Consider the following 22,940-nt stretch of genomic DNA (forward strand, 5'->3'; position numbering starts at 1 on the left):
CTTTTCTCTTGCTCCCATTATTATTATTATTATTATTATTATTATTATTATTATTATTATTATTATTATTATACAATTACAAAAACAATTAATTCTACCATTTGAAATAAGTTCATCAATAATTATTATTTTTTTTGTTTCTTATCATATTCATTATATCGATTGATATCACGATGATAAATCAATGATGGTCGTGAATTAGTTATTTAACATCGTTCTTCATTTCAAAATAATATACTATATAAAAATCGTCTTAAAAATAATATTACAACGATAAATTCAAACTTTTAAGAAACAAATGTATGTTAATTACTATTAAATGAAGTAAATGTATACTGGACAGTGATTGAGGGTGTTTGTAGGTTGGGTCGAGTGAGGACATTTTTTTAGGTTCAACCTAATTACTCAGCCTGACCCGACCCAATCCAACACAACTCATAAAATTTTGATTTATTTGATTCAACCCAGCTCAAATAAGTTCATAACTCAACCCACACAGTCTAAATTGAATTGGTTTGATCGAGTTTTTCGTTACGAGAGTTGAAATTATTCGAATCTCCATGCATAGGTTCGGTAAGTATGTACGTAGTGGGAGTCCCATGGCTTAAAAAAGAGAGATATTGAGGAGACAAAGAAGAGCCCACCATATATTTGAGAGTTTGGTTTGAAGGTTCATACTCCAAACACCTGCATGTTCTCTTTAACAAACGTTTTTCCATCCTCATTTAATGCTCTCTTTTCCCCTTCCCCTTCCCTTCCATTACAAATACTTCCATTCAACCCTAATTTCAAACTCCATTCCAAAGCAAAACAAAACCCTTCTTCTCTATTTCTCTTTCCATTTCCATGCCCATGCCAACTTCTTTCTTCCTCTCTCTCCTATTCTTGTCGACTTTTTTGCATGCATGCGATGCTCGTCTTCTTAAATTATGCCACAGCTCGAGGCTCGAATCGTGTCTGATCTCTCCAGGGTTTCGAACGAATCAACTCGAGAGAAGTTTGGACGAAAGCAGAAGTAACGAGGTTTCTTCCATGGAGAATGTTGGGATTGAAATATTGAAGGTATATCAACTTGTTTAGCTCTTAACCCTGATAATATTCGTCTTTCTCATGGAGGCTCGTGGGTCTAACTAACCCCGAGCTGATAGTAGTCTCTTTTGCCTATTTGTTGCTATAAGAACTGATCAAGAACTTGTTCGATTTTAAAAGAATCAAATTATATAATAGAATCGTTTTCATGGTTTTTTGTCAAGATATCCATCTGACATATTATCATTTTATTATTACTTTTTGTTTACACGTGAAATCCAATTGTTTCTACCAACATTTCCATCGACAACAGCATTTAATTTTCGGGTCAAGACAAGGCATTAATATAGACAAAAGCATATGAATGATAAATGCATGGAAAAGAGATATTAAAATAAGGATCGCCATTAATGGACCTTGGAAATTTAGCAGGGAATGAAGAAGCTTAGAAGGTTGGCAATGGAGCTTCCAGTGAGAGACAGAGACAGAGACAAAGACATAGACAAAGTGGTGAGCTCCGAGGAAAACGAGGTTGGAGAAGACATGGTCGTGATGGATTATGCACAGCCCCACAGGAAACCTCCTATTCACAATCAAAAACCCTAGCTCACAATTTAATATGATCTCTTCGAAATTTCCTATGATGTTCAAAATATGTTCCAAAAATCAATGTATTGTATCTAAGGGTTTACTATATTCAAGATTTTTGTGTTAAATAAAAGCATGGATTAAAGATATTTTTGTATGATCAATTGGATAAATATGTTTTTTTAGTAACTTAGTCAAACTATATAATGACTAAGATTGTTATAATATATGCTTTTGAGTAGTGTTCGATATTATATATTCTAAGTTTATATCTATGTTTAAAATTATACATGCGGAATATTGTAAACTATCTTATATTATAAAGTTTATACATCAAGATTATTAACACACTGTATTCACGTTGCTGAACACACTATATTTAAATTGAGTTTTGAGTGAACATATTACAATAAAACCATCGTAGAAAATGTTGATGTCGACAGAAATCTTATTAGTTAATGAAAATTTTAAAAACCTAATAGATTAGTTCATTTTGAATCTATTATATCTAAAAATATAAGTTATGGTTAAATAGAAATGTTGACGTTAATGGAACTTTGGAGAAAAAATGAGAAGAAAATATGTCGATGGTAATGTATTTGTGACGAGGGTTAGGTTAAGTTGTGAACTTTATTTGGGTTATTCGGGACATCAATCCATCCAACTCAAAATTTCGAATTGGTCCAAAAGATTTTTCCAACTCAACTCATATTCCGTTTATAAGCTATATATATATATATAACTTGGTTTAGTGTTTATAGAAATGAATGAATTGTAATAGAAAAAAGGAACATTTAAATGGATGCATGACAAGGACATGAAAAAATGTGGTTGTTGGTCATTTGGTCTGTTTTTATTTATTTATTTAAATTAATAGAGAAGTAGTTGGGTGTTACTTAATTTATTATTTATTTATTATTATTATTATTATTTATCTATTTATTTTATTTTTGTGTTCTTCTAATCACGTTTAAAGCCGAGCCGTGTATAAGCATGGTTCAATCAACATGAACATATTCTTCGGTGGAATCTCGGAAGAATTGAAATCAAACTCAAATCGGATTCAAGATGGTAAATCATACAAAATAAAAGGTAATTAATTTAAAAACGACCTAATTTGCCATTCATTTTAAGAAACTTTTAAGAAAGAAAACTATATATGAATGGACAAATTCAATTCCAAACTACTCAGATTATTCACGAACATATTTGATATTCAATAGAACAGAGGCGAGACAAGTAAAGAGATGAATTCTTCCTTATTTTATATTCAATATAAAAAGGGTTAGATTTGGATTTTGTGATCGGTTGGAGAGGGGAACAAATCATTCTTTACAAGGGCATGAAAACTTCTCCCTAACGAACGTGTTTTATAAATCTCAGAGGGAAGCTCGAAAGAAAAAGCCCAAAAATGACAATATGTGCTAGTGATGAGTGTTGGCGGGTACATGATATCCAAGTCCTATACCTCAAAATCATGATTTAAAAAGAAAGAGCAAAGAAAAACTCACTTTCAAATGGTTGACAAAGCCAAACTAAACCATAGTATTGCCCTGATGCAGCCAAGTAAAGTAGCATCCCTCATAAATGTTCACAAAAAGACACCGGCAATTTCTTTGATATGACTACTCCATGTTCTTGATTCTGCGTACATGAATTGCAGAGTTGCTCCATTTTGATCAACAAATCCTGCGTATGTTTGCTACTCACTTTTATTACTCACATATCATAATCATATAATGAATTGCTGAAGTTGAAAGTGGTCCTTCAATCAAAATCATTAATGCCCTATTAAATGGTTAGATTGTAACAACTTCCGCCATTCTAAGTAGCTGAATCCCATATCTAAGCACTGAAAACTTTTTAGTTTTTTTCTGTTCTTGCTTCCATCCAAACAGTTGATCCTCAGAAGCAGAAATAATTTAAATAGAACGATACTAAAAACCTTGATCCTGTTCGTATTAGTCGGTTGCGTTGAATCGTTGTTGAGCTTGGGCAGGGCGAACTGGCTGAAAACTGATTCTCTAGCTACACTTGATAATGAAGGGTTTAACAAAGTTTATGAACTCTGATGTCCTGATACCTAACTTCAGGTCGACTTCCCCACCGCCCAGCCAAAAATAATCAGGACTTAGTTTCGCAATCGCTTCGTCCAAAATCACCTGAAACAAGAGTGTAATTGATCAATTAGAGCATGATGAACAAGATTGAGATTTACCATACAAATATAGTCATGATGCATCAGAATTCATGAAAGAAGAGAATATTTTTCTGTTTATATTTGTAGGCTGATCTTCCATGCTTTTTAGTTGGTGTGACAATTTCATCAATCTACCCACCCACTGATAGATTATCTGCTTAACACTTTGGCATGTCAGAACCATTTTGTGTTCGAGCACACACTTTTGCTGTCGAACAACCAGGTTTTAGTTCTAATTTCCGATCGAGGCATTTTTCGGTGGTGGCAGACTGGCAGGAAATCATTGGTCTAGGCAAAAGCTATAGTGGACCACAAAATACTGTCCAACACATAAAATGTGACAGACATGACATTTGAAACACTGGTCCAGCACAGTAGCTGGAAGCTGGACAAAAATCAGAAGCAAGAGGATCAAAAAAGATCCAACATGGGGAAATACGCATTTCACACAGATCAGAATGAGAAAAAATGTCTATTATTGTAATACATTTCTGGCAGTTCCAAATGAGCATCAGAACCTATATGCTAATGTTGAAATATTTGATTTATTAACTTTATGCGTCTTACTCGTAATTAAGGACGATATTACCAGGCTAAATAATGTACTTTCATCATCTGATCTCTGTTCATTCGGAGTTTGTTTGATATCCTTGTTAGTTGTAGCAAGGGTTTACTTGGATAAGAAAGATTTGTACCAAGTATGTAATATATGTTCAGTGGAATGTAGAAAAGATCTACTGGGATTCTGGGCCAGTTTTCTTTTTCATGATTTTTTTTTATAGCCATTGAAGTAGGAAGAGGTGATCATTTAAAATAATCAACCATCCAAGCACCGTTTCTCCAACCTTCGTGGCGTGTTTTGACGAGGAACAATTTGTTGAGTTCCTGAGCTTGAGCTTGAAATCAAGACAATATTGGCTCATATCTAATTGTGATGCATCTTGTAACGCAAAATCAAGCATTCCATCATAATCTTCTTAAAGTGCTTTATTTAGATGTTTTAGTAATGATAATTCTGATATGAAATTATTTACGTTCTAGGTTGTGTCTTATTTCAAAGAAAATAAATGAACTTGACAATATCAAAGTGAAATAAAAAGGTTCACTAAGCATTTAAGGCACCTGTTATCTCTAGAAACCACTCCCAAGATTTGTGTACTCTAAATTTAACCTTCTCTTGAAGAGCAATCCAATCCTCAGTAACTTGCCTCACACCCCAACCAATAACTAGTGACTAATAATATGCTTCTAATAGCTACACTATCATTACAGTGCCCCCTAAACATAACTTGAACCGAGATGTGGGCCAATTTAACGGTACCAGCTTTTCTCCCGTTCAATGGAACACCCACTACGGTCGCACAAAGCATGCCGAAGTTACTGGTCAGTAAGCATTCTAGTTATATAGCATTCCAGTTATTTTATTCACATTTCTCAGCTTGAACAAGGCATGTTCCAATTCAATGATCACTTACTTTAACTTCTTCTTAATGCTTCCTGGCCTTGAAGAGCAGATTCAACAAATAGTCTCAGAATATCCTGATATACTATGTGAATATCCAAGAAGAAGAAAAATTCTTGGAAGATTAAGGAACCGTTGATTCATTTTTCCTCAAATAATGTCACCAGGCATTAACAAGATAAAAAATAAGTTACCCCTTTTTTATTTGTTTTCACTTTTTATTGTAATTCCTCATATAGGACAACCTGGATGCCCTTTTTGTATAGTTAGTTGCCTAGCCTCTCTTGTTGGGCTACCTTGTTCAATGTCCTTTTGTATTCTTTCATTTTATCTAAATGAAAGCTCAAATTCTTATAAAGAAATATAAATTGTACTTCCTTCATGTTCATTGATCTTCCTTCAAGGTCTCATACAGCTTCCTTTGCGGAAGCTGTAGCTCAAAAAAATACATTTAAAACCTCCATTGCTTGCTTTTGCATATCAAAACACAGCCTAGGTTCCATTTCGGGGAAGGGGAAGGCTGAAGAGTAACATGGTCACTCAACAGATGCCAAGAACATCTTTGTCAATTCTAGATAGTAGAGTCAGATAGTTTCTAATGTAAGCCTAAGGTGTAGCAAAATTGGCCAATGAGATTCCTTGCTGACGAGAAGATTCATTTGCTTACATCCTACCGTTGGACAAATACAAATGTGAAGTACATTTATAATTTCTCTCTTCCACATCCAACAACGCAAAATTGTCGGTCACATTATGACACCCCATCAAATAATTTCTCCAACAATTAGACCATGCTTCAGCCCCTCCTATGCCACGAGTGGGGTAATTGAGGGAATGTTAAAGATCACGTAATAAGACTTGGAAACACTGAAAGATAATAAGGTAAAAAAATACAACCTAAAATTCCCAAGTAATTTGAGGTATTGGACACTTCCCTCTTGAGCACACTCAAGGGGAAACCTCTATAATAATGCCTACCTCCCTTCTATTTATGAGAAATAGTCTCAACAATTCTTAACAAACTGCCTTGCTTACAACTATATTGTTCATAGCTATTAAGTTCTATTAGAAAATCAGGCTCGAAATGAGAAAGCCATGAGTTGATATTGCCCAATGATAAGGAAGCTGGAGTCTAGTCAGGGTGGAGATAATACCTCTGTCCTTGAAGGTGTTTCATAAACCAAATCCTGGTCAAAAAGAACATTTCTAGCACTAATCTCTTCAATACAAAATACCAAGAAGAAAATTGAACGATCTTAAATCTGAGAAGGGAATAATGAAATTTCAATTTTTTGAGTTATTCCCAATACCCAAAATGGAAACAATTTATCCGAACGAGCCATTGGTTCTTTTTTTTAACTTAGTCCAAGTTGGGTTTACTCTCTTCTTAGTGAATCATTCTCACTTTCCATCCTTTAGTGATGATATCAATGGTTATCTGAACGTGAACAGATAGTCGTTTTCTTGTCTAATCTCCAATTAGGTTTCCTATCTTATCCCAGTTAGTTATGGTAATCTCCAGATAAGGGTAGATTCTATACGTAGTCACAGATTTTCACAATGAAATTATAGAACACAGATTGTAAGGTAGAATTTACTAAAGAATTAGCCTTGCATCCAACAAGAGAAGACAAGAAGAACCCTACAACAAAATTGGCCATCATCACATTTGCACAAAATAACATGTACCACTTCGAAAATTTAGGGGCAAATTAAGAAACGAGCATATCGATTACGGGATGGGATCTTTAAAAATTAAAGCATATATGTAAAAATTCAGAATAAAGATTTAAATATGGGTTGCTCGAGCTAGAAAATTTTCAAATCTACAATTTATCAAGTCAAACATTAACATTCTTACTGGAATATCCGTTTTCATGCCAATGCATGTCACTGCATTATGCACATATCCAGTTAGCTCTGCAGATATCTCCTCTGGAGCAAGTCTCACTGTGTAAATAGGAAACCATGAATAAGAAAACTTCAAGCCACTATAGTAACTGAAACATCAGTGCCTACCCTTGGCATTTCAAGTATAATTTGTTTAGAGATTTTCCTTTTTCCTTTTTTTTCAGTAATTTTTTCTCGTGGTTGGTTTGGTCTTGGTTTTTATGGCCCCCTCTTGTTCTTTCATCTATATTAAGCAAAGCATGCACAAAGTAATGGTGCTTGAATCGTGTCGTGATCTCCTTCTCACTTAACTTAATCAAAGCATGGATGTGAATATATGAACAATTAATGAATCAAGTAAACTAAAAATTTGGATTACCACATTTAGAACCATTAAGGCATCACCAATAGGATAATAGAAAACTTACAGTTGAATTTCTTTTTTGGTATCTTTCCATCGTTGAGTGAATACAGGAAGCTTCTAACAGTTTCAGCATTGAATTTAGCAGAATACTACATAAAGAAATGTTATGTTTTAAAAGAGGAGAATACAGGTCATTAGATCAAACTGTTTAGAGAAAATTAGAAAGGAAGGCATACCTGAACAACGACAACATAGTATTTTGAATTGTTGCGGTTACTGCAATCAACGACATGGGATTGGGCTTGAGTATTTACCTGACAGTACAAAACAGAAGTACACGCGATCCCAGTTACGTTTTAGCATCTACAAAAGCATGGCCTAGGAAGGAGAGGTCCTAATTGAACTTCTAGATATGGTATATGGTATATAATATATATAAATGTCTAGTTGTTATCAACCAAAATTCGATTAAAAATGGATGCCATAAGCCATACAGTAGCTAACAATGAAATTTTTCTATCATCTTTAAACTGACAGTCATACATCTAACAATTGTCAAATTATATCAACATATATGCAAAAGGAACAAAGTAAGGCCTTTTCTTTCCCTCCTTTCTCTTCCTTTCAAGTGTTGATGAGAAATTTTACTTTGTTAAAAGTAAAATCCTTGAACGCCTAAGCCGAGAACTATTTGGAAGCTGAAAATACTTGTGTATTGTAAGAATTATTTGGTTCTTTTATGAAAATTTCCCAAATCAATCCATTTAACATAAGGATGAATAGAAACCTTTCAAGAATGTAACACACTCTCCGATTAGCACAGAAAAAAATTATATATAAGAGTAAAAAAAAACTACAAAATGCACAAGCTCCGAGAAAATCATACAAATATAGTTCAGTTCCATCTCAAATCCTCCTTCAACACCAAAGCTTTTCACAAAGATCCCATGATGCGATCAAAAAGCCCCGTGTTTGCCACCAAAGAGATGGTCTCAAGCAACCCAGCATAAAACATAGGAATTCTCGAGAGCATATATGATCACAATGTAATGTAATGCAATGTCATTTTCATTACAGAAAACTAGAATCTCAACTAGTACTAATTACATTGGAAGTATGATTACATAAGGACTTGAATAAAGCACAACATAAATGCTTGGTTCAATTCATTTTAATTTTCAACTAGCTGAAAATGTTTATCCCTCCCCAACAGTGTTATAACTCAGGAAGGGGAAAAAAAAAGACTACATTCAACGAATAAGCCACTGACTGCTCTCTAATGACCGTTGAATTCAGGTTCAAAATGTCTACCTCTAATAACCATTCAATAAAGATTTGAAATACATTTTTTAGTTCTCTCGCATCCAATAAGTTTCAAATGGTGCAAAATCATTGGCCATACTGTTCCACCCTGAAATAATTTTTTCAGGAAGAGAGGCATTTTAATAAACGCCATCATTCGATCCAAACATTTCCTCTCATTAATCCAATTCTACCCATTCCTTCAAACCCAAAAGTAAGTAATGAAAAAGGCCTAAAAGCAATCAACATACGCACTCGAAATCGTCAATACAAAATCACATATCGAAATTGCAAAAAAAAAGAATCCGATTCCAAAACGCACCAGAACAATGCTCTTGCAGAGATGGTCAACCGAAGCGGCATTAAGAACGTCCCGTCGGGCTTCGAGAGACCAATCGTAGTAATCAGAGGGAACCCTCTTGAAGGAGAAGTCATTGACAGCGTTGGTTCGAAGAATGGTGGAGAGTCGAGACACGGTGTCGCCATCTGTCCCATCAGAGGAAATTGGAGAAGGTTCCGAGTCGAGATTTGGAAGATAAGCGAGCTCGAGCTTCGAAATTCGATTGATGATTAGGGTCTGGCGATATTCGAGCTTCGCTAGTGCTTCCATGGAGTTTCGCTCTGCCATTGCTCCAGCCTCGGTCCCCATTGGCCAATTCGGATGAATGCAGTTTCCTTCTTTCTTTTTGACAATTTTCAGTAGGTTCTAAAGTTTTAAATGCCTAAAAAGTAAAAATAAAATGCTCTTATATCTCGGGTTGAGTCGGTTCAAGTTTTCGGGTGTAATGTACACTCTTACTCATTTTGCCTCTCGTATTGCTATCAATGAAGGACGTTTTTTCACAGGTGAGTGTTTTTTGTTCCCAAAGCAGCTTTAGAATTTTTAGGTATCGATGTTGGTCTCGTTATTTTGCTTAACTTTTTTCCTATTTTTTTCTATTTATGCTTATTATGATCTTCGAGCTTGTATGTAAAACTGGTTCTGGGTCAAATAGGATTCATTTACTAGATTCTCCGATGGCTTAAAATAGCTCATCCCGAGGATCATGAATACTCATATCCCTAACTTAGTACTGAGTGCATTGGTCAAGAGCTTATGTGGGGTACACTGGACTAATGGACGAGATGCCCTCCAAACCTATTATCCATCCAACTATAGGTGTACATGAGACCTAACCACCATAGAGTTCATTTGACGAACGCCTAGTGGCTCCTATAAAAGTGATATTTTTCGTACTTGTTACATAATATGATAGGTTCATAAGCATAAATTAGAGGCACAATGCTTCACAAATTCCTAATATGCTCGTATTGTACTCATGCAAACACAGTTATGATACTTAAGTCATGCAAATACAATTATTCAAATATCGCTAAGTCCCTAATCATATGATCAACATGTTTAGTGTCACAACCATACTATGAATAGAGTAGGTTGTGACCCTCGTGTCGAAACCAGCAAAGCAGCGACCCTCAAGTGGCGGCCATCTGGCCACGTGAGGGTCAAGACAGACTAGTCCATGATGCGACCGAGGAGGACAATGTATCATTTAACACGCTAAAGTGATGTGCATTGAAGCTAAGACGAGACATAAGCAAGATGAAGGCACCACGTAGACAAGTGTGTCAAAGATAGTCTTGATGAAGGGTTGGGGTTTTGGAGGAAATTTGGACATGCGCCTATGGAGTCAAGTCCATCCATATGAAATATGAAAATTTGCCAAATTTGGTGTCAGTTGGACACAAGACGAAAGCTCCCTGACACCTTATGACTATTCGCCAAAATCATGTATACACCTGCCAGACAAAAAATGCCTTAGAGTGTACCATAACGGGAGACATGATGTTAGCTCTCCACCACCCTTAGGCCCAGTGCCCAAAGTGAGCTACCTTATGGTAAATGTGTGTGTTACATTGAGGGCGAGCTTGCGAGATGAGTGTCTCAGGTGACTTCCTTTTAAATGGTTCTTTCAAGTACAGTGTCAAACGATACAGATGTGCTGACATTGTGTACACATGCCATGTGTCGGAGGTGGGATTATGCACCAACTATTTGGAGAGAATTTCATAAATGAACTAGCATAGACAAAGTAGGGTCCAATGTCTTTAGGGATGTCCCAATGATATGAACGACACATAGGTCTATTCGCGATGACCATGACCAAGTGAGCTAAGTTGGTAAATGACATCTCAGGACTTGGGATGACATCAAGATACAATGGACGTGTTAATTGGGAGTTAGGATGAAGAGTTGAAGTGCGACGTTACATTGAGATATCTTGGCCCTGAGTAGTGACAAGATCAAGCCGAATGACTTGGCCTAATATAGAGGCAAGTCGGTTAAATCGCAGATGATTGAACATGCACGTGTACATGGTATGTGGCCGAACAAGTTTGGATACGCTTCGGTTGTGTTCAGTTGGGGAGACAAATTCATACACGTAAAATACTATTACATAATACGTTAGAAAATTAAGAAATGACGAAAATATGATCTAATCCAAAAGAAACTCAAATAAAAAAAAAAAAAGAAAAAAAAAAAAAAATCCAAGAAACTTAGATTGAGGCTAATTTACGAAGGGCATCTATTTTAGCCCTCTTACGGTCGTGCTCTGGTTGTTCTGAAGAATAAGAACTCGAAAGAAGGAACAGACGACGCTCTGGGATTTGGAAGAGGGAAAATCACCGAAAATGGCTGGCAGACTGAGCAATTTGGGTTCGAAGGTCCTTGGCGGAAATGGCGTTGTCGGTCGCTCAATCGCTTCATCTCTTCGCCTTCGCTCCGGCATGGGCCTTCCCGTTGGAAAACACATCGTCCCCGATAAGCCCGTAAGCATTTCACCCTTCGATCCCCCAGATTTATTGCTAAATCAGTGACTCTTTGACTCAGATTTTGTGGGATTCAATCATTTTTTTCCTCTTTTTAGCTTCCTGTAAACGACGAACTGGTTTGGGATAATGGAACTCCTTTTCCTGAGCCCTGTATTGATCGCATTGCAGATACGGTTGGGAAGGTGTGTAGGTTCTCTTCAAGATTCTGTATTTTATCCCGTTTTTCTTCTTATACTTCTCTCTTTTTCAGTACGAAGCCTTGGGTTGGTTATGTGGGGGATTGGGATTCTTTGCATCTCTGGGATTGTTGGCTGTGTGGAACGACAAAGCGTCTAGGATTCCATTTGTAAGTTTACTGAACTGTACTTCTCTGTTGGATTTGTTTGAAATCTCACCTGCATATGTGATTGACTGTTGGGGGAAAATCTATCGTTCATTGTCATGCATATTGTGTAATTTGACGGTGCCCAGTTCAGTGCATCACTCACAGTGAAGTGTTTGTTCTCATGTAGTCTTTGTGCTTATTGTTCTTTGTATATAGAATTTTGTTTCTTTGATTTAGGGCTGGAAACATGGGCTGAGCTAGAGAAATAACTCTTAAGATGACTAACTAGAAACAAGCATTGTATTAAAAGGAGAAATAAAGGGTGGAACAATGTAGGGACCTGGGGTGAGGGAGACCTCGCCGAGAACAAGTTGAAAGAATGCTTTTCGATTGTTAAAGATTGTTGTGTAGTTGTAATTACAAAAGAATTTCCTGTGACTATACCCCCAATTAGCAATAAGCTGTACACTTCTAAAACAAACTCAAAAGAAGAAGACTTTTCCTCAATGATCATCTGGTTTCTTTCTAGCCAAATGTGCTGTAACAGTGCTCTAACCGCACAAGACCATAAAATGTTGGCCCTTTTGGACATTTTCCACCTGAATAAAACTTCTAGGAGCCGCCTATCTGTAGGTTTGGAAATCAATATCTTAACAAATTAAGTTGGGAAAAAATGATTATCATTACCAAATGTTGTTTTCATGATGAGTGGTTCGATTTTCTCGAAACTTTGAAGAATGAAGGAGAAAAATCAACGAGAATTTCATTCAAAATCCTATTAATGCTGCAATTGTAGTATTAAAATGTAATGTTGGAGGGTTAGTAGATAGGGTTAGTAGATAGTTTATGTGCCTGTGCTGGGTGTGTGGAGGCAGAAGATTTTGTGGTGAAATTAAAAGATATCAAACGAAGTCTTAGTGAAAGATTTGTATAGATATATAGGGATATATATGTAGAAAGAAGATTCATGGTAGTGCACAAGTTATACCTTTGTCGTGGAGTGCAGATAACATCTCAATTCAAAACCAAGATGCAAAAGAAGTGGAAAATAAATGGCTTTGTGTGAGATCCCACATCGGTTGGGGAGGAGAATGAAACACCTTTTATAAGGGTCTGGAAACCTCTCCCTAGCAGACGCGTTTTAAAAACCTTGAGGGGAAACCCGAAAGGGAAAGCCCAAAGAGGACAATATTTGCTAGCGGTGGGCTTGGGCCGTTACACTTTGTGATTCATCTCTTATGTAAAGGATGCACCAATTTGGTAGAGAACCATATACGGTAACTGCCCCTTACAGTTTTTCAAAAGTATTTATTACACGATGACAAAGCTTCTAGAGGAAAATTTTGCTCTGTTTGGTCAGAGATAGAGTCGAGTCGAGGAAAAATTTCTTCCAAACAAGCTTCTTGAGGCCATCTTTTTTGGGGTTGAAATAGTTCTTTGATTGGAAAGAAATAGATCGCTTTTGAGATTCAAGTATGTCTTTGATTAGAAGAAATATTTTTTCTGTGGTTTTAAGTAGGTTTTTGAAAGAGGTGTACTCTTTGACATATTTTAATGCCTTCTTTTGCATTTATAATCAAATCGTTCTTTTTAACTTCTGTTTATCTTTGATTATTATTATTTAGAGATCCTTTTTGTAATTTTTTTTTCAATTTCATTTGGCCTACGTCCTTTTGTTTTGTTTGCACTTTCATTTATCTTAATAAAAGCTGGTACTCTGGTTGAAAAGGAGAAAAGTTAACCTCCCCTTGAAGAACTTCTGCTTCATTAGCACATTTTTTTTTTTTTTTTTTAATATAAAGAAACAACATTTGATTGAGTATAATGAATATGCAAACAAAAGAAAGGGGTTATTGAAAAACTAGCCCTTTATGAAGGTCCATCCTCACTTATGGAGGAATGCACTCCAATCCAAAAGAATGAATCCTAATGGTTAATTGCAAAACTCCCTAGAGCTAAACCCCCTGGAGGAACGTGAAACTTTACATTATTCCACCCCTCTTCTCGAGATCTCTCAAAACCTCTGAAACTTGTACAAATTTTCTCTAGGCAAATACAAATCAGAACAAAAAAGAAAAGAAAAGAAAAAAAAAAAAAAAAAAAGAGCATGCCAAAGGGTTCAACCTTTATCTCGAAAGGGAGGATTCAAGAGAACTTCCTCTATACTCGAGCAGCAATTTCTATTTCGTATCAAACAGATCTGAAATAACCCCATGAATTCATTTAGGATCCTATAGATGCACTCTTTTTCCTATCTAAAGAAAAGCCTTTTTGTCCCTATGTTTTCGCATCGAGAATTCTTTGCAAACGAAGAAATGTCAAAGGGGCTGCTTACTTCCCAAACAAATCCTCCATCATCTAAATATATATATAAATGCTGGTATATCAAGAATATGCAAGAAAAGCACTTCGGATTGTTGATTCATCGTTAGAACCGATAGTTCATTATCATCTTTTTCTCAACAATGTTGGTCCAAAGTAAGTTAGCATTGAAAACACAGGATATGGTTAAGGTCCTCAGAAGCCTGTCTGTATAAGATAGGAAGTACTGAACAAGAAGGAACGATGCCTCTAATTATGATCCAGGGTATTTACTTTTCCAAGTAAGATCTGCCACTAAAAAATATGGCCTTCCTAGGACCTTAACCTTTCAGAGAGGCAACACAGTGGAATTAAGGCAGACGAAGGGACACAAGGGAGGTGGAAATAAGAACTGCAAGAGAAGGATCGTGCAAGGAGATATGGCCACAAATAATAAGCTGATCACGTACTCGATAGATGCATTAGGAGTGACATTATGGATGCCCTTCAGCTTTTCCAGCCTACCGAGCCCGTTAACAGAATGGGCCTTCTTTTCTTTTGGCTCAGCACAATCTCCTCTAAATAATGAGTCTGATTCAAATGATTCATTCGAATTACTCATGCCCTCTTAGAAACCAAAGGGGAGACAACTATTTGCTGGTTGAAACACCTCACCAGGTTACTAGAATACACTTGGATACCTGTGTTAGACGTCAAAATCAAACCTTGAAGAGCGTTAAAAAAAAAAAAAAGAAAAGAAAAGAAAGGAAGGTTGTTGTCAAACTAAGATACTTATAACTTAAACCACTTTTAGCTGATATTGACATCTTCGGTGGTTGGGAAAACCAAAGCTAAAATCGAACCCACTACCAACCAACTCTTCCCATTTTTCCAACCATGAAGGCACAAGATAAGAGTCTGACAAGAAAGGAGGAAGTTTTATTGGAAATTTCATTCCTGTATTCGTTTTTGTATTATTCAACCTACGAACCGCACCTTAGATCTCCCCCATTGTATCTACCGTCCACATGGTGAAGCTAACCCTATGACCACCTTTTGAATGGAGGGAAACATCTATAGCAATGACCTGGCCTCTAGGAAATGCTAAATTGTGATCTTCAGCCACCAGCCTTGTGTCCCATAACTGCGTTGACACGGGGTGATTTTCCACCCACCATATGTGAAGTTCATGGTCAAGGCCCTCCCCATGGATTAAAATGGTTAACTATAGCCATTCCAATGACTTTTGCTAACCAAGCTTGATTCTAACGCACTTCACTATCTCTCTAATCTCTCTAATTCAATTGGTCAACAACACTAACTCGTTCTTGGTCATCAGCTGAACTTTAGATGAATCAAAAGAAAAATTAACCTCCAATTTGTCCAAGATGATTCTCGTCTGTTCTTGCTTCTGCTGTGGATCTGGCATCTACAATCCTCCTGAGTGCTAGGCTGCTAGTAGCTAATCAGGTTTGGGAGTCGATATACTCCATCTCGATTTCAGATATATTCCTCCTAACTGCAATTTCCTCATTGTGACCAGCAATGACAAATGCTGAACTCCTTTGATTGAGCTACATTGCCAAGTCTTTGGAAGGTAAATTCGAGAGGGCTGCTACCTGTTCGGTTTTATATTCTTGTGTGGTTGTTTGTAGAGCCTGGCTTTGTATTCTTTAAGGTGGGTTCCATTCAATACGTTTGTTTTACCTTCTTGATGTTTGCATATTAATGAAGACTAAGAAGTGGTATACCGTTGTGAAGATGATAATAATAAATAAGTTCATCCCCATCCTTGTTTCAATCAGGCGCCGAAAGTGTATCCATATGACAACCTAAGAGTGGAGCTTGGTGGAGAAGCAGAAGCAGAAGCAGAAGCAGAAGCAGCATAGATAGACAAACCTGAGGTGGAATGATATGACCATCTTGGTCTGGCACTGTTTCTTGAGTTTGGTGTATGCATCAAATCAAAATAATGGATTTTGTTGCCTCTGCTCAATCAATCTCTCTTTGCCACTCTCTACATCACTTCTCTATTTATTAAACAAATACTTTGCTTCAATCACTTCTCAGAATATTCCTACCTTTTACAGGGACTTTAATTTTGGAGTGACCGTTAAATAATGCAAATTCATTACTATCTATACTATTATAAGTCTAGATAAACTTCATTCTATATATGAATTATAGTACTAAAAGAATAATAATCCATTAATACCTATGTTAACTACTAAATTAAAGGCATCCTACATTTTAATTATTTTTGTAATCACCCTTCCCACCTTAACTAACATCTTATTTAGTATTTATAAATTTAAAATTCTTAATAAGCTTCCGACATTATTCATGATTCTAATAAATATAAAATTAAAAGTTCAACGAGTATAAAAATCAAATATAAGCGATCTAATTAGTTATTATTATTATTATTATTTTGAAATAAAAGTGGCGTATGGCAATCGTCATAATTGTAATTTGGAGCTTCAAATTCCATAATCCAAAAAGTCTAATTTTGCTGCCCAAAAAATAGGAAACAAATGGATCAAGACTTCTGGGGGCATTTCCTTTTTGTCTTGTTAATTCTATAATTCTAGGGTATTATCACTTCAAATCCTTATTTAAAATAATTATTAATGAAATAAGTCTTAAATTTATTTTAATTAAAAAATTAAGTTTATTTTTGATGAAATTAATTATAAAATATAATATAAAAATATTAATCAAAATGAGCATATCTTAACCCAGTTAAAGATTTGAATCTCCAATCCAACGGGTCGAATTTAAAAATAATAATGATAATATATATGGGTATTAATTTCTTGTATGTCAATTTCATCCACATATTTTTTTAAGTTTTTTTTTTTCTCGTACTTTAATTTATTAGTTGTAATGGTCCCTAACGAAAATAATGGATATGAACAGTTATAGCATTTTTATCGATAGTTGACATATACATTCATTGTTCAATAATTTATTTAACATGTAAAGAAAATTATAATATGAAACTTATACCAATATAAATAATTTAACCTAAACACGATTTTTTAATTATAATTGTATGATTGAAATTTAAGTTTAGTGATTGCCGTGCAAAACAACCATATTTGAATAGTTAAAGAGAAATTAGAATTAATATGGCTTTTGTAGAATTGATTAAGACGAACAATAAAGGAAATACAATGTTTTTTAATAGATAAAATCTTAAACGTTTGACTTTTTATAGTTGCAAGTGGGGAACAAAATTTAAATTAAGAGTCAAAAAAAAGAAATAAAAGTCATTAAATTGACTAATTTATGTTTTTATATTTTATTATGCGATGTATTGGTTGACCAAGGTGTTGGATGTGTGACACACCTCTATTGCCTTGTCCATTAGTTTGACTTTTTTTTTTTTTTTTTTTTTTTTTTTTTTTTTTTTAAGTAAATTTCTAAGTTCATCTTTTTTTAATATATATTTTAATTATAAACTCTTTAATTTCGATCTAAAATATTAAAATATTATGTCTGTGAGACCATAAATAGTTTTCAATCAATCAAATTATACTAGTTGATTATTTTTGGTCACTTTCGATTAATTATTCAAATCATGCCCGGACTTATATATTCAATTTAAAAATAAGAAATAAAAAGTACCATCAACGTGAGAAAAGAACCATTAACATGAATTCCAGTACCAAGATGAGAATCCTACACGAGCATTTTACTATCATCACTTAGCTTTCATGGCCATTTCAAAATCACTGTCACATGTGTAGGGGTGCTTTACCTTTACCTAAAATATAAAGATGGCATGTGACTTGAGTATTTTAAGAAATACTCAGTAACTCTATTACTGGGGTGAGATAATGCAAACACATACATACATAATGAGACATATCCTTTAAAACATAACATAACATATCGAAAATACACATAAGTACTAACATAACATAACGGAGAAGTATCATGATGCACGTAAGATACATAAATGCATGAGGTCCCATGACTATTTCATTTTTTCCTTTTACTCATGTCATAGTACAGATATGAGACATGTATGCATCGTACTAATCATGGCTTTCACCATGCATCATTATTAGTATAATATAATCTATAATATGGTTTCACACGACCTAACATAACATATATAACATTTCATATCATACCTATCGTGGCATAATAGGACGTCACATACATACATAACATGACATTATAGGTCATCACATAAAATACATAGCACACCATAACATTTTTTAATTATGATGGCAAGGGCTAAAACACGTAGAAACCTTCTGCCATTTAATTATGATGCATGAAGTTTAACGGTCCAATTTATGTTTTAAAATTTCTTTTGATATCCTAAATAAAAGTTTTATTTATTTTTTTATTTTTATATCTCTTATCTTATAATCATTTTCATCATAATTAAAATTTAAACGACTTCTACAACATGCACATAGTAACAATCTTAGTCTTGTTGTGTTTTAAAAGTTGAATCGTTATATCATACTAACATGAATATATATCACAAGGATTTGTTATACTTTTTTTTAAAAAAATCATATCATATTTTTAAAAATTATTTGTGCTAAAAAAAACATTCGAAGTTATCACCATATTTTATTATCGGGGTCTATTATTTAGGCCTTTTGACATTTTTATAAAATTTAAAAAAAAGACAAAAATAATTAAAAACGCATCTCTCTCAAATCAATTCTTCAAAACTTAATAAAGTAAATGAAAAGGTTGGGTGTTTCGTATCCACCAATTTATAAGGAATTTTTGTGTTAAAATACAACAAATTCCAGAACTCCATCTATAAAAACCCTAACCCTTTTCATAATTCTTCACAAGCCATCACACAAACCTACAAACCCTTCAATATCTCTCCACCAATGGCTTCCAAGCACTCTTCACCCATTGCCCTTCTCCTCCTCCTCAACCTCCTCTTCTTCACTATGATCAGCTCCACCTATGTCCCTTGCCCACCGCCGCCACCCAAGCACCACAAGCCCACCCCGTCAAGGCAGCCACCATCACTCCCCAAGTGCCCCAGGGACACCCTCAAGCTCGGCGTCTGCGCCGACTTGCTGGACGGTCTAGTGCACGTAGTGATCGGCTCATCACCAAAGTCCCCATGCTGCACCCTAATCCAAGGCCTTGTTGACCTGGAAGCTGCTGTGTGCCTTTGCACTGCAGTGAAGGCTAGAGCCTTGGGTCTCAATGTTGACCTCTCAGTTTCCCTCAGCTTGCTTTTGAACTATTGTGGAAAGAAGGTTCCGTCTGGCTTCCAATGCTCTGCTTGAAACCAAATCCTTTCATTACCCTTTATGTTTTGTTCTTCAATTTTCCATTTTAATGTCGTGTTTAAATTACCAGTTTGGTCGTATGTCGTGTTGTGATGGGTTTGGAAATCTTCTCAGAATTCCACCATCTTTTTATAGTTTCATTACAATGCAATGTAGAAACATAATGGTACCTAGTTTTTTTCAATAAACAACGATGTTTGTCTGTTCTTATGTCTTGTTACAAATTTAACGCTGCATATGTTTGAAACCACACATCTTGCTTTACCTATGTTACTGCATAGAATCATAGTAAACCCTTAACTTCAAAATTTTCATAAAAAAAAAAAAAAAAAAAAAAAAAAAAAAAAAATATATATATATATATATATATATATATATATTGTATGTATGTATACATATATGTATATTTAGATATATTTATTTATTTATATATTTAGTTATGACAAAAAAAAAAAAAAAAACGAGAGTAATATTTACACAAAAGTTTTAAATGACAATGTTGAAAAAAAAAAAAAAAAAGATGTAGAGACCTCTATGTAATGAAAATATGGATACCGGTGAAAAAAATCTTAGTCCACCGCTAGCAGATACTATCCGCTTTGGCCAGTTACGTATCACCATCCGTCTCTCGATTTTAAAACGTCTCTGTTAAAAAGTTTTTCACATTCTTATAAGAAATGTTTCATTCTCTTCTTCAACCGACGTGGGATCTCATAGTCCGTGGACAGTTTTGAAAAATTTATAAGAATATTTAAACCGTCGTATACAAATTTATTATTTTAAACGAGGAAAAAAATTATTATTAATATTATTTATTGATATTTTTATTAAATATAAGGTCCGTTTTTATACAATATGATTAAAAAGTGGATATTTAAAGAAAAAAGAATATTAGATATCAACGTATTAATGAAAAAAAGAATATAATGGTCAATTTTTAATTAATTTAATTTATTATTATTTTTGTTTTATATATTTTTTTCAAAATTATCTATTGACATTGTAGAAAATCTAGACTTCGATATTTTTGTCAATATTAACATTTTAAACATTAATGTTATGTAACTAATTTTGATATTTAAAGAAATCTTACCCAAAAAAAAAAAAAAAAAAAAAAAAAAAAAAAAAAAAAACTTAGCGTAAGGACAAAGTTAACTTATAAAGATGACATCTAACCTAAGGGCTATAACTTAAATAGAAAATGCAACTATCATGACTTCATTCTCATAGCTTATACAGCGATGCTACATGGTTGTCTTACCTTCACCTGAAAAAATATCACTTGGTTTGAGAATTTAAAAATACAGAGTAGGTAATCACACTGTTGTGGTCGGAAAATGCAAACACATGCAACGGTCTCTACTTTTCAGTCTGAACAGAGTTAAATGTATAATATTTATCGACACATGCACACATACTTTTCAGACTGTTATATGCAATGTTGCTTGATTATCACAATACAACAAAGCTGGTTCAGACAAAACTTTCAAGTCTTGAAAAATGTATCTTAGTCAATTTAACCCTAAACAAGTATTTTTCATAGCTCGATACTGGAATTCTAATGATGATCTAGACCATTGTTTTGTTTTTTATACTTCCAAGAAATAATTGAATTTCCCGAGAAGATGTAATACCCAGAAAAAGATCCCCAGTTAGAATTAAAATATGCTTGTAATCTCAGGTTGTTTTTAGATGGTTGTAGATGTCCTTGACCAGGTGTACCTTTGATGTATCTAGAATTCGAAGAGTTGCCTCCCAATGAGGTTTTCTTGGTTCATACATAAATTGACTAAGCATACAAACTGAATACACCATGTCAGACCTAGTAACAGTTAAATATATTAATTTGTCAATCAACTGTTTGTATTTGCTCGGATCATTCAACTTCTCTCCTTTTTTTAAAGAAAGTTTTAGATTTTGCTCTATAGGAAATTTTCCTGGATGTGCTCCTGTAAAACCTGTGTCTTGAAGAATGTCTAAAGTATACTTTGAGACATAAAAATTCATTTTGTAGATTGAGAAAATTGAATGCCTAGAAAATATTTCAAAGTCCCTAAATCTTTGATAATGAATTTTTCGAGTAAACAAGTCTTGAGATGTTGAATTTTTTTGAGATCATTGTCTGTCAACACAATATCATCAACATTGATAAGAACTGCAGTGAAAGAAATACCTCTACTCTTAGTAAATAAGGAGTAATCTGCTTTTGACTGAATGTAGCCTGTATTTTGTACCGTGGTAGAGAATATGGAGAACCAATGGAGAGAAACCTGTTTTAACTCATAAAGAGATTTATGTAGCCGAAATACTGAATTCTCCCTTGTCGGCGAAGACTTGATGGTAAACACATGTAGACTTCCTCGTCTAGATTACCATGGAGAAAGACATTTTGAACATCCAACTAATGAGGGAATCCTTTTCGAGCAACGAAGTGTAGTAAGTTTCGCTATAGGAGAAAATGTCTCTTTGTAATCAATAATCCCTTTGATACTAGTCGAACTTTATAATGTTCAACAGAACCATCAGAGTAGTATTTAATCTTGTACACCCAACAACAACCGATAGCTTTATGACTAGGTGGTAGAGGAACAAGAGACCAAGTGTGATTATGTTCCAAAGCTGCAATTTCAGCATTCATAGCCTGCTGCCATAATGGGTTGCCAATTGCCTCACCGTAGGTTTTAAGTTCTGTATGGGCTGTAATAAGAGCTAGAAAAGTACGTTGAGTAGGAGAAAAACGAGAGAATGAAAGATAATGATGAAGGAGATACATTGTACCAGTGCTGGGACTTGAGCTAGAGGTTAAATGATTAGGTGCAGAAGATATCTTATAATTATTATGTCAAGTTGGAGACTGTTTGGTAGGAGTAGAACGTCGGAGTGAAACTAATGTGTCAGGTGAGATAGGATTAGAATTAGTGGGTGAATCTAGAGAATGAATAGAAGGTGAAGGAGATGAAGAAATAGGAGAAAAATGGATGTTTGAGCATATGATGAATCATGGAGTGGTAAAATGGGAGTTGAAGGAGCTAATGTGAAAGTTTGTGAAGCTGATGAAAAAGGAAAATCATCTTCACAAAATTGAACCTCATGACTGATAAAGAATTTGTGAGATTGTATGTCAGACAACTTGTAGCCTTTGTGACCACTAGGATATCCTACGAAAACACAATGAATTGCTCGAGGTTCAAATTTTTAGTTAGGATGTACTACAGTTGCATATTATTTATAGCAAAAAACTTTAAGATGATGAAATATAGATAGTCGTTTGTAGAGTGCTTCAAAGGATGTATTGTTAGATAAAAATGGTGATGGTATTCTTTTTATAAGATAAACCGTAGTTAGAATGCACTCTCCCAGAA

The 22,940-nt window shown here is 34.6% G+C and overlaps 3 protein-coding genes and 1 pseudogene across 4 annotated transcripts; 3 read left to right on the forward strand and 1 right to left on the reverse strand.

Moving 5' to 3' along the window:
• The first annotated feature begins 786 nt into the window (after positions 1-786).
• On the forward strand, positions 787-1,781 carry RGF6 (root meristem growth factor). Its single transcript, XM_023684912.2, has 2 exons — positions 787-1,062; positions 1,462-1,781. Exons 1-2 carry the CDS (start codon positions 847-849, stop codon positions 1,633-1,635), a joined length of 390 nt encoding a protein of 129 aa, XP_023540680.2. The 5' UTR covers positions 787-846; the 3' UTR covers positions 1,636-1,781.
• A 1,602-nt stretch (positions 1,782-3,383) lies between these two features.
• On the reverse strand, positions 3,384-9,537 carry LOC111799544 (YbaK/aminoacyl-tRNA synthetase-associated domain-containing protein). Its single transcript, XM_023682900.2, has 5 exons — positions 9,158-9,537; positions 7,770-7,847; positions 7,598-7,682; positions 7,141-7,229; positions 3,384-3,779 (listed from the first exon to the last, which is right to left on the reverse strand). Exons 1-5 carry the CDS (start codon positions 9,482-9,484, stop codon positions 3,642-3,644), a joined length of 717 nt encoding a protein of 238 aa, XP_023538668.2. The 5' UTR covers positions 9,485-9,537; the 3' UTR covers positions 3,384-3,641.
• A 1,885-nt stretch (positions 9,538-11,422) lies between these two features.
• On the forward strand, positions 11,423-16,432 carry LOC111799675 (NADH dehydrogenase [ubiquinone] 1 beta subcomplex subunit 8, mitochondrial). Of its 2 annotated transcripts, XR_015422327.1 has the most exons (5): positions 11,423-11,664; positions 11,763-11,849; positions 11,918-12,013; positions 16,099-16,248; positions 16,297-16,432. XR_015422327.1 is itself a non-coding variant. In XM_023683112.2 (4 exons), the coding sequence occupies exons 1-4, from the start codon at positions 11,527-11,529 to the stop codon at positions 16,180-16,182; spliced, it is 405 nt and encodes a 134-aa protein (XP_023538880.2). In that variant the 5' UTR covers positions 11,423-11,526; the 3' UTR covers positions 16,183-16,432. The 2 variants fall into 2 exon arrangements, 1 of the variants encoding a protein (XP_023538880.2); XM_023683112.2 differs by having other exon boundaries at positions 16,099-16,432.
• Positions 16,433-19,133: 2,701 nt separating this feature from the next.
• Positions 19,134-19,830, forward strand: LOC111787222 (14 kDa proline-rich protein DC2.15 pseudogene; annotated as a pseudogene).
• The last annotated feature ends 3,110 nt before the right edge of the window (positions 19,831-22,940 follow it).

Source organism: Cucurbita pepo, chromosome 8 (genome assembly GCF_057944985.1).
Source record: "Cucurbita pepo subsp. pepo isolate OVF chromosome 8, ASM5794498v1, whole genome shotgun sequence".
NCBI classification, from domain to species: Eukaryota; Viridiplantae; Streptophyta; class Magnoliopsida; order Cucurbitales; family Cucurbitaceae; genus Cucurbita; species Cucurbita pepo.